Below are 18,207 nucleotides of genomic sequence, written 5' to 3' on the forward strand. Positions count from 1 at the left end.
TCGTCAAAAAGGCCATATGAAATCGCCTTGCTACCCTAGCCTCGCCAACCAACACTCTCCTCTCCTGCGACGCGGTGTTGGTGTGGCTTGTGGCTCTGGTATATGATGGTCCTTTAACTAACTGCGACAACGCTAGCCAGCCCTCGGTGCTGCCACCCTGGAGCAGGAGGTGGACCGGACAATGTCGTAGCCCTGTTGGCCACGGCCAATAACAACAAACCACAGCTTGACCCGCGACCGGCCGGCTGACCTCGGGGTGCCAAATTTCCTCGCTCATTTGACCCACTTGCGCTTTCGTTCGTAAACCCCGAGACAAGTAAGTTTTTGCGGCTTTTCACGCGATTTTTGGCCACGGAATTGAAGGCCCAGCGCTTTCACCTGCATCCTGCATCCTGCATCCTGCTAGGCCGTATCTTGGTCTGGACGTGCTGCATACGCCCGCTCGTTTCGCAGGCGCTTTAAAAGACGTAGCATCTATACAGCTTTCTTTCGTGGAATGGAATGGAATCGCCTCGTCTATGAGACTGACAGGGATGTAGTGCGTAGGCTTTTTGTGGCGCCTGTTTGGCTGTGCTCCATGATATTTAGAGCCAGTCTGCCATTATTTATATTAGAGAATATATTAGCGCTGGCGTGTAGTGTAGTAGAGTTTAGGGGGGGCATGTTCCCTTCAACTTATCAGTCATGGTATATTATTTTTCTCTCGCAACAAATCAGCGAGCACTGGCTTTTCAGCGAAGCGAACAGGGCCATATCTGGCGCGATCGGTCTTACCATTCAGAATGCAATTAGTATAACTCGTCAAGTTGGAATTTTAAACGGTTTTCAGCACCACGTAGACTGCGTCATGAATTAACTGGAAGATCCGAAAAAAATTCCATTTATTTTTTGGCAAGGATTCAAGGAAAAGGTAGACTGACGACCTCTGTTCTCCTTTAGTTTAGTCGTTTAGACCTCTCGCCATCTCAACGGTCTGGCTCTCAGTCTCTGACACTAGCGTCATTTCTTGACTACGTAGAGCGTGTTTAGTTCATATTTGGGCTACTGTAGCACTCTCGTTTTTATTTGGCAATTAATATTCAAACATGGACTAATTAGGCTCAAAACGTTCGTCTCGTAATTTTCCACCAAACTGTGCAATTAGTTTTTTTTTCGTCTACATTCGATGTGATAAGTACTATAACACTTTTTAGGATTTTAGGGTGCAACTAAACACGCGCGTACATTCATTTCTCCTCGACGAGGGCTAGCTACTACAAACGTACGGAAGCCGTTTCTCTCCGTTGATCCATTCTGCGATTTGACCAAACTTTGCTAGCCAAACTTAAAATTCTAACCGATCGAGCCTAGCTTTGATCCATTCTGCGATTTGAGCTTTGCTAGCTAAACATGCGGCGATGATTGATACTCGAAATCAAGCATGCACAAAATGCATTGATTAGATACAAATGTAAGGAACTGCACTAACAGTCCATCGTCTAGCTAGTACTGTATATAGTAACTGACTTTATTTACATTTGTTTTGGGAGGACCTTATTTACGTGTAGCTTCGTGCCAGCTTCCTTAAAGCGTACCTTAGTACTGCTAATCTGATCCATAAGGAGATCCCGACGAGATTACCAACGTAGATTGTTTCACGCTGGTATCCCGGTCGTCGAAGCAACTGACCGCGAGCAGCCATGTGGCGGACTGGCGGTAAACTCTCGTAGAGTTTTTATGCCTGCCAACTCCAGATTCTCTGTTCTGATCAGACCACGTAACGTAACGTACTTGCAGCAGTTGACGATTGACATTCAGCGTCGTTCATGCTCATGCATGCGTGCGCCTTACTCTAATCTTAACTTCTCAAGCAGTCTACACAGTCTACGCCTGATTAAAGGAAAAAGATGCGTCATTTGTAGTTAAGTTGAGACAACTAATTAGCTGAGCAAACACAGATGGATCCACTATTTTTCCAAGGTGCATGCCGTAGACCTTCAGCCTGTTTGTTTGGCTGTGGCTTGTCGTAAACGATCGTAAATTTTCAGCCGAAACAGTATGCCTGGTACGGTAATAGTACTCACTAAGCTATAGTAATGCAAAATCTTTATTTGTATTGTTCTATGTATACTAGGAACATTTGCAAGGCTTAAATATAATGGTTGCTCTGATCTGATGAGCATCGGGCCGTCAGTCAAATGTTTTGCATTCTAACGTAAACATCTTGTAAGTAATGGACTAGTGTTCAGACGGGTGAAAATGACTGCATGTTCCTAGAAAAAAAATTCAAAATAGAACCAAATAGTTGCAAGGTCTGTTAACACCCATGCAAGGTTCCACGAGAGCAAACCCATCGCATCTTGCTGGGTGATTTGAAAAGAAAAAGAAAATTACTTTGATCATTTTGCTAAAAAATATAATCCTATCTCTTTGCTGCAGTTTCATCAACATTTTGGCTGGCGTTTAGTAGCAGGCCACACGAAGGTTTTCGGATCCCCCAATATCATTTTATTATTATTTGTATTTACCCAGGTACCTGATCTCCCTGCATCTATCTACGTGTTGATCAAATATATGGCACCAGAAAATGCAAAAACCTTTTTTCTCATTTTTGTCATCTAATAAAATCTGAGAAAAAGCTTTTGTCGTCCTTTTTTTTTTAAAAAAAAATGCAAAAGCAACATAAATATGGCGAACTGATGACATGATTCACAAATATGTAACTACTGTATTAAATAAGCATGTACACTCTTTTCTTTACTTAATGTACAAAATCACATCAAACACCTTATACGTACTGGCGTACTGCCATTTCTGGTGTAATTACCCCTGTATATTTGTATATATTTCCACATCTATGCCGTTGATCTATGTCCATGCTTATATCACCTCCTTTCGTTCTGTACACACACATGCAGCTCCAAAGCGCCACGCCAAATCCTCAAGCTAGATGAGTCCAAAGCCAGGGCCGTGCATAGCTAAAAACCGCTAAACAATTGTTAACGTCTTTACACCTATCGTCGATGCTTATTAAGCGGCCGATAGATAACCGCTTAATTAACGGTGACCTCCGGGAAGCCGAGCTGCCGGTGTGGCGACAGCGGCGACAGGCTTCCGAACACGCCCTCCAGCTGCTCCCACGTCCAGCTCGACGGCGTCATGGGAAATACCTCGTGGTGGGCTCCAGCCTCCGACGACGGGGAGCACGTCGTCACCGTCGAGGCCGTGGTGGTCGTCGTTGTCGCGGGGGACAGCGACGTCAGCGACGACGCCGGCGATCCGAACGCCTCGACCTTGACGGATTTGTTGGCTGCTGGCTCGGCCCCGGCCTCGGCGGCGTCGTGCGGCAGCTTCCGTTTGTTCTGGGACGTCGTCGTCGCCGCGGTCTGCGGGGGCGGCGGCGGCGGCGCGAGGAAGTCCGCGCCGCGGGAGCCCACCTCGTTGGGGAAGTTGAGGATGGCCTTGGCGCCGCGCATGCGGAACGCGGCGCGGTCGTAGGCGCGCGCGGCCTCGATGGCGGTGTCGTAGGTGCCGAGCCACACGCGGGACCCGCGCTTCTTGGGGTCGCGGATCTCCGCCGCGAACTTGCCCCACGGCCGCTGCCGCACGCCGCGGTACTTGCGGAAGTCATTCACGTCCAGGGCCGCTGCCGCGGCCTGTGCCTGTGCCTGTGCCTCCACCAGCGGCACGGCCGCCGCCGGGCCCCAGGCGTGCGAGGTCGGAGGCAGGGAGATCGTGAGCAGCGGCCTCCGGCTGGGGTCCGACACCGGCGAAGGCTCGCCGCCGAACCGGATCATCACCGGCTCCGCCCAGAAGGCCGCCGCCTCGCCGGCCGAGGCGGCAGTGGCATCCGCGGCGTACTCGTTCGTCAAGTCGACGTACGCAACCTGCTGCTGTTGCTGCTGCGGCAAGAACGCCGCGGCGGGCTGGTGGAACGCCGTTTGCGTGGGATGATGAACTGACAAGCCAGAGTACGCCGAGGCGTTAGGGACGACGACGGCGGGGAGGCAAGCCTCGCCGCCGAGAAGCTGCTCGCGGATGAGCTGCAGGGAGAAGTCGTCGATTTCACCGCTGAAGTCCATGGCTCGGGTGTGGGGCTCGTGCTAGCTAGCTCGCGGGCGGTGTGTGTGGAGCTGAACTGGAGTCTGGAGGTCGCGAGGCAGCAGAGAGGACTCAGGAGTTTGGATGCGTGCGCGACTGCTAACTGCGGTGGAGAGGTTGAGCACTTGAGCTGGGCCGGCGAACTTATATAGGCGTGAGGGGAGAACTTTTTTTTTTCATCATCAGATTTCCAGGTTTAGCAATAAAAGGAGATCGGAAGATGGGGAATATTACGGGCTCCATATAATTTATTGACGACACGCATGACCCGCTGTGAGGAATCCGGTAATTGCTTACTAGTATCGTGTAAGCCTGTTTGCTTCAACTTACTTATCAGCTAGAATCTACAGTATTTTTCTCTCATAACAAAATAGTTCAGCCGGCTAATCAGTCGACTTTAATACCAGCCGAACAGATAGAAAAATGGAGAAGTGAGGGTTATCTGTCACGTACGTTCCACATCACCCGTCTTAAAGCTCAATAACAAGGTGATCTAAGAGCATTTTGCTCCTATAATGTACAAACAGGTAAACGATTTACCTATACAAAGTAAATCGGTAAATGACTTAATATTTGAGTACCTTTGTCATGTATATTAATGTACATATACTATCGTTGAGTGTTCCGTGCATATTAATATTAATATACGAAATACATGTACTGTTAAAAAAAATGACATACCTGGTTAATATTAATATAAGAATGAAGTCCATTTGAGTGCTTATAAAATTATCGTCGAGTCTAAAAACCCATCAACTCGAATACAAAAAACCATTTCAAAGCCACTTTTCAGATAGTATGTCAACCAGTCTCTCTTTCCCTCTCATTTCTCCCTTATATAAAAAATCATAATTTTTCACATGAAGTCGAGTGAAGACAAGCACTATATCAAAATCAAGAAAAAAATAGTAATAAGTGGAAACAAATATAGTCATGTCATGATTGACATCTTTGCAGCAAAGTGAATGGGTCACAGGTATGAGATCAACAAACCATCAGTGATGGTTCCATAATTTCCTTGGCAACGCTTGAGACGTGATGGATGTTGACTCATTGACAAAGCCAGTGAGCGATTAGTTAAGGTCGTATTGGCCTCAACAAAGTAGAATTGTGATGAAAACAATAATATTATAGCACAAAAAATGCCCAATATAATGTACAAGATGGTTCAGAGAATTAGAGTTCAGATTTTGAAGAAGATGAAGGGCGGAAGGAACTGAGAAATGCCAGTGGTTTTATTGGTGAATGGAGCTCATCAAAGGAAATTAAAGACTCTTGTTTTGGCATCGCTAAAAATTGCACGACCACTTGATATGAATGAGAGAAAAAAGATGAAATAAAGACGACTATGGTTTAAAGCCAAGAAATTGATTGGTGATAGATATATGGTTGTTCGCGCCGATGTATCAACAAAAGATATGACTAATACAACTAAACACTACAAACTATTTGCAAAAGTATTTTAAACAAAAATCTGAATGTTATATAATGAAAAGAAAAAAACAACCTAGTTATCCACTGGTACCATTTCTCTATTCTAAACTATAGAGTTACATAATTTTTTACTTCAGAAAGTACCTAGAAAAGCGAACCGTAAGGATGGGGAGAGTTATATCGCTACATCTGTACTTACTGTACAGACCAGTGCCAGTGCGGTGCCTGGGTTCCTCCAGAGTCGTAACGTATAGTTTCGCAGGGAAGGGAAAGGGGTGAAAGGTCAAAGGTGGCGAGGAGCCTGACCCGTGGCCACTCGGACGACACAGATCCTTCCAGCGGACCTGGCCTGGTCCGGCAAATAAACCACAGAGGTAGGCAGGTAGCTGCCCTGGCGCTGCCGCTGTCTCGCCAAGTCGGTCCGATCGAGCTGCCGGCCCCTCCCTCTCGTTTTGACCTTGGGATGAGCGGCTCCACCGCGAACAGCAACAGCACCTGTAGGCTGTGTAGTTAAGGCGGACGGCGATCGATCGGTCTGCCGGTGTTGATGGGTGGCCGACTGGATGTGCACAGTAACTCTCGTGTAACTGTGTGTGACAGTAAGATGAGCTGCGGCAAACGCATGGCTCGCGTCCGCGCGCCGCTCGGCGCGCCACGCCAAACTAGCGCAGGCCGCACCCGCGACCGCGGAGGCGCGGACCGCCCCCACCCCGGCCCGAGCAAGCGGCGCTGCGGCCTGACCTCGCGGGGGGTGGGTGGGTGAGGGACCTGACTGAGGGCATGCGAATCCTCCTCCCACGTTGGACGCTTGCGGGTAAGCATGACCTGAATTTTAGGCGATCCGGGTGCCGGCCGGCCGAGCGTCGAGACACGCACGCACGGGACGTCCAGGTCCGCTTGACGATGTCTGGGGGATCACGGATGCACGCGTGCACCCCGGGCCCTCGTGGTCGTGGCCACGCGGTTTTTGCGTTAGCCATTCCTTATCCTTTTTTTTTGGTTCCTGATGAATCTCTTATATTCTTATTAGGCTGTAACATGTGCTGTCCTGCATAGTGCAGACGGATTAGACTAGTTACCCCTTTTAGGTCTGAACACATTACACATCACAGTTGATCAGGCTTTGGACCCGTTTGCTTAGCAAAGGTGCTCTAGCAGTGTGTGTGCTGTTTCCTTTTCTTCTTATTTTTAATCGTCGTACCGGTAAGAAACCGAACTTGTACTATTCGCATCGGTCTTCTAGTAGCTGGATTAGTTTAACACAGGGGTCTCTAGTTCCAACAGGAGATTTCGCTGTCACAGCCCGGTAAGTGGTTACATTCACTAGGCAGGGGGACGAATAGACTGCCAGGGACAGAGATGGTGATTTGGAATATGCAGGGTGAATGAAGTGCACGCTCTTACCAATCACCAACCTCGTGGCCTGCTAAGAGAAGAGGGCAGCATCCACACGCCCCCTGTCACATTGCCCCCTCCTGGGTAGTAACGAGCGGATGGATTAGCTAGAGTAATCCGACGATGCTTTGCTTAATACTTAGAGGACGATACTTTGCTTAATGCTTCCAGGAAAACACCCGTGTGTGTACCTGTCAGTCTGTCAAGTTGATCGCAATGATTAGAAAACGGCTGCATTGCTTTGAACGCATAAATCTATCGCGTCCGTGGTCTGATTCGGAGCTCAAACCGATGCAGGAATCTGAGTCCCTGACGGCTCCTCCCAGCTCTGAGCTCTGCACTCTCAACACCCAAGCTACACGTATCTTTCTAGACGGAAGCAGAAGCAATGCAGGCAGGCTGACAACTTGCTTCTCAGACCCAAACACCTGCACGCCTTGGGTATGCATTCCGGGCGGCACGGCAAGATCAGATCGTTCCCTTTTGTCGCAAAAAAAAAAAAAAAAAGAAACAAGATCAGATCGTTCAGGTCTTGTTGGTCTGTGAGTGATATCGGTAGTACTTTAATAAACAAAGAGAGTAATCTCCCTGAGTCTGAGCTCTGAGCTGACCGCTTCAAGGGGCGATCGCGATCCGATTACGGAAGCAATCAGGTTCCCCCAAAAAGCGTATTTTTGGACTCAAATCAGCGTCGGCCTGCCGCCTGAGCCCTGCAGTTGATTTGATCCGTTCGTGCGGTCTTACTCGTGTTTTGTCCCGCAGCGAGGGGCCACGCAAGGAGACAGCGGATCGCTTCCAGCAGCAGCATTCATCAGGACCAGAACGAAGCGCAGCGAGCTCGGACAGCGCGCGCGTCAGTCCAAGAGCGTGAGCAGCAGCAACCAACTGATCGCGTGCGTCCAAGCTCCGTGATACGGTCGCGACCGTCTTACACGTTTGCAAATTGCTGTCGATGGGACACAAGCAGTGTAGAATTGTTCTCATTTTTCCAAAAAGATGGATTGCCTTCTTCTCTTCTGGAACTGCAGGTTCGGATTTGGACGTCCCGTATAAAGATACGAGAGATCACAGGGGCGTCAACCTGATTCGTCTACGGGTAGGGTTGAAAGGCCTAGTGCTAAAACTATCTGGCACCTTGTTTGAAACAGCAGACACTGTCGTTTGACTGGTTCAGGCGTTCTCCAGGGATTGAGACAAGAACAGTGAGAAGAATGCAGCTGGAATCACCATCGAATTTTGTATCATTCGTGTGTGTTCGTATGGCACTAGCCACTTTACTAACAGAACCACTACTGGCATTATCCTACACTTACGGCTTCATCTTTATGCGTCCCGTGGACCATGAGATCCTTTCTGTTTGACGAAGAATTGCTCAACATTCCTTTGCATATCGCTACAGACCAACAGTAACTGACTAAATAACTAAGCGCGTCCATCCAACCAGGATTCAGTTGCGGGAAAACGTCACTGCTCGGTATCGTGGTCGTGCTATATCCGATCCGACAACTACGTCGCAGCCAGCAGGCTCTGGTCGTTTTGCTGAATACCGGAGACTTGTTCACAGCTGAATACTAGGGAGGAAAAACTGACAAAAGACAATCCCGCCGATCGCATGGCAGAATGAAAATGGCAGGCCGGCAAGTCATGCATCAGCAAAAGAGGACAGATTATCCTGACAGCCTTGAGCAGAGCTCATAGTCTTTGCGCCAAATCTTTTCATAAGCACAGCAAGAAAGATAAGAAAAAAGAAGACGCTTATCTCCAACGGAAAACAAAAATATCTTCAGACAAAGAACCTCACATAAGTATTCCATCGATCACTTTAATTTGAGGTACTGTTTTTGATTGTCAACTATGACTTCTCTTGCACTATCTTGTAAAAGACAACTAACAGAACGGCACTAACTTGAATTCAGCATTTCAGCATGAAGGAAAGTAGTAGCATCTAAGACCCCTGAAGTATATTCACATTACATTATCTGTACCAAATGCTATGGAGAAAATACAAGGCTACAAGCTGTACGGATCGAGAATCAGCTTATATCCATTGCTTCCAAAATCTCAAAATGCATCAGCAGGCTGTGGGGTTTACCCTCAAAATAGAACTTTTCAGATGACACTAGTCTTCGCTCACTCCTCTGAGCCTCATCTCGAAGTACCTGGAGCATTATGTCTTTCTCCTTCCGGATCCATGAGCGGTTCGGATCAGACCACTGCCTTGGAGTACCATGAAGGACAAAGCGGAGGTTCTTACCAGCATGCACGACATAATCACATATCCTCTTGATCACTGCATGGTCAGTTATGTATGCTCCAGCACAGTTGAGGCCAACATCCACATAGTGGAATTCAGAAATACTTGATAACACATCACTACTTGAAGTAGGAACCAAGAGATTCTGGGTCAAATGTGATGGATTTGGTCTCGAAACATCAACCGAGTTTTTCATTGATCTTGATGCCCAATGAGAAAGTTCTGTCACAAGTTGGTTGACAACAACTCCACCCTTGCTGAAGCCAAGGGTGATAGTCCTAGGAGGAGAGTAGGATGGCAATGATGCTGAAGGATGCTGATTGACAGCCGAATCCTTTTCTGAGAACCCCAAGAACCGATTTTGTATCTGTTAATCACATAATACGTGGGGAAAAGATTAAATAGGAGGATGGAAAAGCACAGGGTTTTATAGTAGGAAGTCTACCATGATGGCATGACTACAAGAAAGTTACGAAATGAAAATTCAAATAGGGTTACCTAAAAAAGAACATACAGCTAGCATTACTTCAGAAAACAAATACAACTGGGTGCTTCAGTTTAGGTCAGAAACATCACAAAAATTCAAAACCATATAAACACAATATGTCAACATAATAAAGGGCGTACCAAGTGCAGAGAGCTCCCGCTCTGTGCGGGGTCTGGGGAAGGGTGTCAGTGGCAAGCGTTACCCTCGCGTGTGCAATGCGAGGAGACCGCGACTCGAACCCGGGACCTTCCGGTCACAAGCGGTAAGACTCTACCGCTTGCACCAGGCCCATAATAACAGCATGGAAATATTGAAATGATGAGGTATTCCAAATGTCCCAGTATGCAAAAAAAATGTTGATAAGAAATAACTTTCGAGTTAAAGAAAGCAAGCATCTAGTTTGAGCACTGTAGTAATATTACACCGGAGCAGGTTTTGTCCATTACCGATGCAAATGGTTAAATTTATCAAGAACAGTGTATTACACAAATTAACTGGAGCATTATGTCATCAGTACCTAAGCATTATCTCAGCAAGGAAAATTTGAGGAACATTTGCTAATGTCATCAAACGTGAACCAAATGAGTGAGGCTCAGTCAACATTCTTAGAACAAAGAAGGAAACAAACTAGTTTGTCGTCCAGTTACTAAAACGGCACCTCTTTATCCCAATAGAAAATCCAAGATATATTCAGTACAAATTAGTTCAGGAGTGCACAATAGCAGCTTAAAGCTTTGAATACCATGTTAATTACTTAAAAGTAGCAAAAATACCATTTTCCCCACAGTTCCTGAATTAGAAAATTTAACCACAGCACAGAATCCACTACAGCTCTACAACTACTCTTGAGGGGAGAATAGCACAGAAATAGGAACCCTGAAGCCAAACCATGCAGTAATCCGATGATCTTTGCAGCTGACTAAAGATGATTTGTGCTAAAAATTCGTATCTTATAATCCGTACTTTTCAGCTTATTTTTTCAGTTTGAACTGTGTTTTTCTCTCCCAACAAATCAAACGGAACCGCGTTTCGGCTTTTTTTAGCGAATCGAACGGGGCCTAAACATTATACCTCGCCGATGCTGTGTGCAAGGATGTTGGCAACACCGGCAGCGGCAGGAAGGCCAGTGGGGTCATACCCCTTGGGGTCTCCAGCGCCGTCCACGGTCGGAACAAGTTCTCGGTACACCGCAAATGGCCCAGCAAAGCATGCGGCGTCGATCACCCACGCATTGGTCTCCACAGGGAGCTTCTCAGCGAGGATCCCAGCCAGGTGGGCGGCATCCGAGAGCCGTTTGATCGCCGGATCGCCGGTGCCGCGGACGCGGTCGCCCGTGAAAAGGATCGCGTTGACCCGTGGAACCTGCTGCCATCAGAGAGTTCAGGCTCTGTAGGCGAAGCAGGCAGAAGGCCAGTGTCTGAACTCTGAAGAGGAAAGGGAAAGTTTTGGCCTTACGGCGAGCGTTCTGGCGGGCGAGAGGAAGAGTGAGGCGGCGACGCGGAAGAGGGGTCCGCCTCGGGAAAGGGGGACGTGGAGGACGCCGGTCCACCGGTCCATGGCCACGGCGACGGCGAGGTCGCCGGGAGTGGAGGGTGGAGGCCGGGAGTGGAGGGAAATGACCTTGTTGCCCATATGCTTCTACCGTTTTCCTGGACGTGCCTTTTTATGGGCCTTATTATCCATGGGCCTCTTTCATTAAGAAAGTTGGGCTTATAACTTGATTCAAGGATTGCAAGCAATGGGCCATTGCCCATATGTCATCATGTATCTGTACCGTCATGAACCGACTTGTGTACATGCATCTTCCGGTCCTTGTTTTGGACGTCAAATTTTATGGAACCATACTTCCAGTAGCTCGGTACGAATTCTGCCAGTTTTCTGCACTTCAGGTAGGGTTTTGATTTCTCGCAGTTTTAGTAGGTCGATTGGGTGAAGCAAATAGCCCGATAGCATAACCTAAACCCCTAAGGCCCTAATTATACCTACATTTGCAAAGTTATTTTTTCAAAGGTGGAGATATTCTATTAAACTGGGAGTATAATGACACAATAATAAGAAAGATATGCTAGACTAAATTAAGAGCCCCTAGTGACATTCTTCACGTCCATCCATGTCCTTAACAATTGCCTAGTTTCGATATTTCACAGTTCAGCGGCGCCAATGACCTCCATCGTAGTGTCATCCTCCAATCATCCACAACGACAATCTCCAAATGTTGGCTCTGTTCGCTTGAGCTTATCAATCAGAATCAGCTCTATTTTTTTTTAGGCATGAAACATTATTTTTCTCTCACAACAAATCAGCCCTACAAATCAGCCGCAGCAGCAATAAGTCATGCCGAACAGAGCTGTTGAAACACCACATTATCCAACACCATGAGAACTTCCTAGGATGTATGTGACATTGAAAGAGCATATGTCACCTCATCGTTGAATATGGTCAAGAGACATCAATCTGGCACCAAGAGTATCACGCATGCTCGAGCTGGAAGTTTGGATAATTTCTCTGCTAGAAATCAGAATCCAGCAAGTTGGTGATACAAAGATGCAACCAGGGAGCACGAACTTCCCCACCGACTATATCAACCATGCAAAAAACCAAAACTGCATGATGAACGCCGGGCTGGATGCCTAGAAAGCCATGCACATCGAAATTCTCTATAAGAAATAAGACCCGACAAGGGATTGACGAAGGTGATACCACTTGGTAGCCCATATGGCAGAATTCATTTAATCTAAATCCTAACTTACTAGTTACTACAATTAGACCAAACGACGGAGGGTTTTGCTCCTCCATTGTGCCGACGAGGCCCTCACACGAGGAGGGCCGGAGGGGAGCGGTGGTGGTGATGCAGGGGGGCTTGATCATGGAGGAGGCAATAGGCTACTCATATAGAACAGCCTGTTCGTTTGGTCGTGTTTGGTTTATAAGGCATGGCTTATCACTCGACGAACAATATTTTTTTCTCACACCAAATCAGCCAACAGTACTTTTAGCCATGACTTATCAGCCAAACAAGCCCAAACGGAAGTAAGGACCTGTTTGGCAGGGCTCCTCTCCGGCTCCGGCTCCGGCTCCTCCAGAGGAGCCCTGCCAAACGTTTTCTTGGAGGAGCCGTTTTTCAGTAAAAAACAGAGGAGCCGAAGCCGTTTTGGAGGAGCCACAATTTGTGACTCCTCCAAAACGGCTCCGGCTCCTCCGGAGGAGCCCCTCAGGAGGAGCCGTGCCAAACAGGTCCTAAGTACTGCTACTTTCAAAGTTTAACAATTAAGAATGCATACCTACAGCTGCACCCATTAGGTCTCCGGAACCATTGGGTCTAATCATCTCTAAACTAATAACTTAGCATGTCTCAGGTACCTGACTTTTATTAGACTCAATCCTTAGTAGTCTAATTATATTTATAATGTCCTCCTTCGAAATCCCATAAGGTATTATAAAGAGACTTGATTTCTATCGATGAAGGTTCTTTTGGCAACGTAATAATAATAAGAAGAAAAATACCACCTTGCCAAGTGGGACATTCCTTGTCGCCTCAAAGATCAAGGTGGTCTAGGCGTAAGAGATCTTTTGATGAAGATGGAACCTAGCTGACATATTTATTCGAAATAATTATTTATGAGTTCGAAATGTTTATCACATGTACATATTAAACCCGACCACTCTCATTTTTGGAAGGTCTTTTCAATATTAGGGAAGACTTTCTGGGTGTGGAACCTTCAAAATAAGAGATGGTTTACAAACTAGATTTAGGAAGGATATTTGAGTAGGGTTTAAGTTCCTTAAAAAACAATTTCTTAACTTGTACTCCGTCCGTTCCTAAATTATAGGTGTATTTGTCTAGAGGAAAAGTCACATTTTACAATGGCCCACCAATAATTAGTCAAATTATGTGTAAATTTAGGGCATAAAACTTGCATCAATAAATTTGTGTACAAAGTGACTCTATGATGACATTGATTCTTTAGCAATTGACTATTTACTATAAAAGAATTTACATGTCAAATTCTACTCTGTTTGATGTTTCATGTGGACAAATGCACCCTATCATTTCTGGATGAGGGAGTATACCCATGTCACAGTGGCACATGTCATGAACTAGTTTTCACAGAATGTGTCTTTTTGAAAAGCTTTAGTGGGTGATAAATTGACCCCTTGGAATATTTTAGTAGCTAAAATTGCAAATATTCATCCCCGAACATCGCCACGGCGGCCCTGACCAACTCATCGAACTCCTCCGTCCCAAGCACACACACGTCAGACTCATCGACGTCCCGGGCCTTGTCGTGTCTTCTCGCTGGCAAGCAGTGGCGGATCCACGGGGGGGCTAGGGGGGCAGCAGCCCCCCCTGTGAGAGTGATTTTCCTTTGTATTTACTGTGGAAAAAACGTGATTTCACCATTAATCTTCGATATTTGTTCTAAATCTCTATTGATTAGCCCCCCGAGGTGCTCATCTTGGCTCCGCTAATGCTGGCAAGGACACCCGTCGCCCATGCCAGAGGCGGGCGCACTGGCGTGCACAAGCAGCACGAGCACACCAGTAGGCATGGGCACAGGAAACTCCGCCGGGCACGACCATCTCTGAGTTTGGACAGCATGCCGCTCGAGCAAACCGTCAGGCACGAGCTACACCGGTGCGCATGGCCATCTCGAAGCTTGGAGGAGATGCCGCCGGAGCTTGGAGGGATGCCATCAGCGGTAGTTGGAGTGGGCCCAAGCTTACTGGGGAGATGAGAGGTTTTTTTTAGCCACCAAAAAAGGTAGTGCTATTGGAGGGGGGCTGCTGGGTAATGAAATAGACTCTCCTGACATGTCAGGTTTATGAGAATGTGGGGTGTTTTTTATAGAACTCCGCGCGTTGCCGCGGAAATTGCCGATGAAATTATATTATTTATATTTACTAATATGATTAAATAAATATCATAATCTACCCTACTAATTCACTATCTTTTTCTTTCTTAGATCCACACAAAAAAAAAAGTCCCCCGCTGAGAAGCCCACCGTCCATCCATCCAGAAAAGTGTACCTAGAAAAACAACAACTTTAAAACAGACTGTGTAGATCGCTTCTAATCTCTCCTTTCTCCTTGCTCACTCAAATCCAAGGGCAAAGATCGTGTGTGTCAACCTCCTCAGCCCCTCCCACCTCCTACGTCGGCGCTCTGCTCGGGACCTCCGCACCTCGCAGGATCGGCACCCGCACCCCATCCGCAGTCAGCGCCCCGCATGATCAGACGCCCCCTTCCATATACACGCGACCCTCTTTTCCATCTGCTGTACAGATAACCTTGTCGCCCTAATCAGATCGGAATCCTTGGACGCCGACGACGATAATCAGCGCTGCCCGCGCCCACAATCGACGTAAGTGAAACGCCGACAAAGGTCAGCCCCCATGATTTGGTCTTCATCCATTCTCAGTTCTCACCCTAAACTCATGATCGAGTTTTTCATCCGTTCGCTGCCATAGGACGTTAAAGTCAGCGACTGCTTGATCCGTTCAAGATCGCCGCACCCAGATCATCAGCTTCGTCCAGGTTATCCTCTAACTGTCCCTTTGAATTTTATCAGTGGCGGCCTGCGGCAGCCACAGCGGCCGGCCCCCGTGATTTGGTCTGATCCGTTCAAGATCGATGCACACAGGTCATCAGCGTCCGGCCGCCATGATTTGGTGCTGAAATTGCATACATGGTTCAATATGCAGGTCCTGATATTAATCACTGGTGTCAGTTTCCACGGAGCTACGTGTACGCACGTCCACCAAGCTCCGAGCATCTCAGATCGGAGGATGAGGATTCCTTGGACGCCGGCGATAATCAGCGCTGCCCGCGGCCTCGCGTCCACAATCAATGTAAGTGCAATGCCCTACCTCCACTCCTGCCGGAACCCGCTCCCTCCTGTGCCCCCGGAGTTGAAGCCGAGAGGCTGCACGCAGAGCCGGACTTCAGTGCCGCCTGTGCTGTGTCTGTACGTCGTAGCGTGAACTGAGAAAAAACTAGGACCTGCTGACAAGAATAGATAACAACGGAGGGTTCCAGTTGAAAAATTGCTACGGAGAAAGAAAAATAGAAAAGGACTGGATTGATTCAGAAATAGCAGGCAATCAGAAAACAGAATACAGATAGGAGTAGCACAGCAGTGGATAGTTCAGACGAATTGCATAGAACAGAGGAGTGCTTAACAATATTACAAGTATTCTTGTTGTTTATTAAATCTCCCCTTCTCTCTCTCACAGCTACTTATGCTTCTCTCCCACGACTTCTCTCATCTTGGACTGGGTCACACCCACCAGGGCCTTGGGCTCAGACACTGGGCCTCTTCACTCGCGCGCCACGCCTTCGGCCCAGGTTGACATCTTTAGTTCGGGCGATGCCTTATTCAGGTGTGTGGACGGCGTCGCCTTCCATGTCACCAGGTTAAGGTGCCGCTGCAGTAACGCTGCTGACACAGGGTTCCTAATGCAAATTGCCTATGAGCTTTTCCTATTTTCGTGTAAAATGATCTATTGTACTGCTGAATTAGCTAATACATATAGCAAAACCATAGTCTATTTGTCCACCTTAATTAATTACGTTAATTAATTATGTCAACTCCACACTAGGGTAAAAGTTTCACACCTATAAAAGCTTATATAAAAGTCTATGGTGTTGTTTAGATCCTTTATTTTTTGTCAACTTTTTCAAGTACTAAAGTTATTTTGTTTTGAAGACAGGGAGTTCAATTCTCTGCCCCTAACCCTCCTAGGCTAAACCTAAGAAACAGAGGGAGTTTGTATTGAACACTACTACACTAAAATTTTTACTAGGCATTCGCTTTTGGGGCTCGGAGGCGGGTAGGCCGGTTGCCCGCCTCCGTTATTCGGTGGCCGGGCAGCCGGCCCAACAACCGTCTCGGTTAATTGATTAACTGAGGCGGTTGCTTTGAGGCGGCTGCCTTGGTTATACTCTTCCTATAGTGCGGCTAGGGTTCTTGCCACCCGTCGGTTATACTCTTCCTATACTTTTCCTCTTAATGCATCTTTGCCATAAACGACAGAAGAACGAGAGCAAAACAGTAATGTTGGGCGGTCTGCTTCCTTGCCAAAACAGGATATTAATTGACATCTACATGTTGATCCTTTTTCTGAAGCACACTTTTATTTCCTCATACAAATATGCACACTTTTATGGTTTTACTAGAAGAGAGCCTGAAGAGGTTATTTATTTTAATTTTATGATTTATGTTTTAGATACCACCGTAGCGTTAGCACGGACAATATACTAGTACATGTTAGTGGATGTTTTTTAGCATTATAATGTGGACAACTAAATATATGTTAGCAAATGATGTCGTTTACTAATGTGAATAACTTGAATGAAGACATAATGGCATATGTTAGTTAGATGTATTAGTGGATGCTGATATAGACACTTTGCATGGCGAAATAGTTGAATATGCTAGTGGGATGTTCTAATGGATGCTGATGTGGACACTTTGCATGACAAGATAAATTGCTAGTGGGGTTTATCTTTATAAGAGATATAGATAGATTAGGAGGGTCAAGCCCCTGCTGGATATATATTAAAAGTTGCGTGAAACAACAAAGAAATACAAATTAAGTGGAGAAAGGGAAGGGAAAAAAGCTCAAGAGACAAAGAAAGAGGTAAAGAAGATGAGAAAAACTAAAAGCAGGATCGAGCTTAAGACTGGCTATCCATTGATTGATACGGGGTGAATAACTTCTTTTGGTTCGCAGAAGCAGCAGGTCAAACTCAGACTTGAAGTAGGCCTTGGAGTTATGGATTGCTGGATTTGTCTCAAGAAAAATGAGATCATTCATTGTTTTCCAAATTGTCCAGCATATTATAATAATTATTGCCATGAAGAAGGGTACTTAAAGTTGTTCCTTGAAACTTTGTAACACCTGGGAAAAGTCCAGGGTGTAATCAATCTGGATGTTTATCCATCTCCAACAATGAATTGCAAATGGGCAATGTATAAACAAGTGAATCAAAGATTCCTATGTAAGTCCATCACACTGTGGGCAGTTGTAGTCTTGCATAACTATATTTTTTTTATTAGTAATTCCCTTGTACTTAGTCTATGCTTTATTAGCCATCAAAAGAAAATTTTGTGCTTTTTTTAGCATGAGCTTTTCCAAATCCATTTAAACGCTCGATATATAGTTAGGTGCCCACTCAAGTGTCTGTAAGCCTTTCTTACTGAGAATTGTTCTGAGTTCCAAATGTATGGTCAAGTATGGAGCGGATCATTTAGAGTAATCTCTTGTAAGAAAAAGATTATTAGAGAGCTGCTGGAGATGCTTTAGGACTTATGAAAATGAGGGCTTGTGGCCTGATTTGTAAGCCTTTCCATTTTTTAAAGCTAAATAGGGGTCCTGTTGAGCCTTTTTTCTTATTATTATTCTATTCCTTCCATTCTAAATTATAAGTCATTTTAATTTTATATGAATATCAAAACATCTCAAGTTTGATCGAATTTATGTAATAAAATAATATTTATCGTACCAAATAAGTATTCTTATATTCTTCATTAATTATATTTTTATAGTATATTTAC

The 18,207-nt window shown here is 46.1% G+C and overlaps 2 protein-coding genes and 1 long non-coding RNA gene across 5 annotated transcripts; 1 reads left to right on the forward strand and 2 right to left on the reverse strand.

Moving 5' to 3' along the window:
- Positions 1-2,792: 2,792 nt before the first annotated feature.
- Positions 2,793-4,165, reverse strand: LOC136467475 (ethylene-responsive transcription factor 5-like). Its single transcript, XM_066466191.1, has one exon. The coding sequence runs from the start codon at positions 4,059-4,061 to the stop codon at positions 3,033-3,035; it is 1,029 nt and encodes a 342-aa protein (XP_066322288.1). The 5' UTR covers positions 4,062-4,165; the 3' UTR covers positions 2,793-3,032.
- Positions 4,166-8,752: 4,587 nt separating this feature from the next.
- Positions 8,753-11,255, reverse strand: LOC136464109 (uncharacterized). 2 transcript variants are annotated; one of them, XM_066463071.1, is made up of 3 exons: positions 11,106-11,255; positions 10,722-11,012; positions 8,753-9,530 (listed from the first exon to the last, which is right to left on the reverse strand). In XM_066463071.1, exons 1-3 carry the CDS (start codon positions 11,205-11,207, stop codon positions 8,943-8,945), a joined length of 981 nt encoding a protein of 326 aa, XP_066319168.1. In that variant the 5' UTR covers positions 11,208-11,255; the 3' UTR covers positions 8,753-8,942. The 2 variants fall into 2 exon arrangements, with proteins under 2 accessions (XP_066319168.1, XP_066319167.1); XM_066463070.1 differs by having other exon boundaries at positions 10,722-11,015.
- Positions 11,256-14,765: 3,510 nt separating this feature from the next.
- On the forward strand, positions 14,766-17,925 carry LOC136464110 (uncharacterized). 2 transcript variants are annotated; one of them, XR_010761145.1, is made up of 4 exons: positions 14,766-15,012; positions 15,119-15,185; positions 15,353-15,499; positions 15,884-17,925. It is a non-coding gene; the product is annotated as an uncharacterized lncRNA (long non-coding RNA). The 2 variants fall into 2 exon arrangements; XR_010761144.1 differs by having other exon boundaries at positions 15,353-17,925.
- Positions 17,926-18,207: the final 282 nt, after the last annotated feature.

This window comes from Miscanthus floridulus, chromosome 7 (assembly GCF_019320115.1).
Source record: "Miscanthus floridulus cultivar M001 chromosome 7, ASM1932011v1, whole genome shotgun sequence".
In the NCBI taxonomy this organism is placed as follows: Eukaryota; Viridiplantae; Streptophyta; class Magnoliopsida; order Poales; family Poaceae; genus Miscanthus; species Miscanthus floridulus.

Excerpts from the sequence above, each read along its gene's own strand:
- LOC136464109 (XM_066463070.1), bottom strand. The coding sequence starts at position 11,207 with ATGGACCGGTGGACCGGCGTCCTCCACGTCCCCCTTTCCCGAGGCGGA. Across the intron at positions 11,016-11,105 it reads CGCCCGCCAGAACGCTCGCC|CAGGTTCCACGGGTCAACGC; the intron begins GTAAGGCCAAAA and ends CTCTGATGGCAG. Across the intron at positions 9,531-10,721 it reads TTGCACACAGCATCGGCGAG|ATACAAAATCGGTTCTTGGG; the intron begins GTATAATGTTTA and ends TGTGATTAACAG.
- LOC136467475 (XM_066466191.1), bottom strand. The coding sequence starts at position 4,061 with ATGGACTTCAGCGGTGAAATCGACGACTTCTCCCTGCAGCTCATCCGC.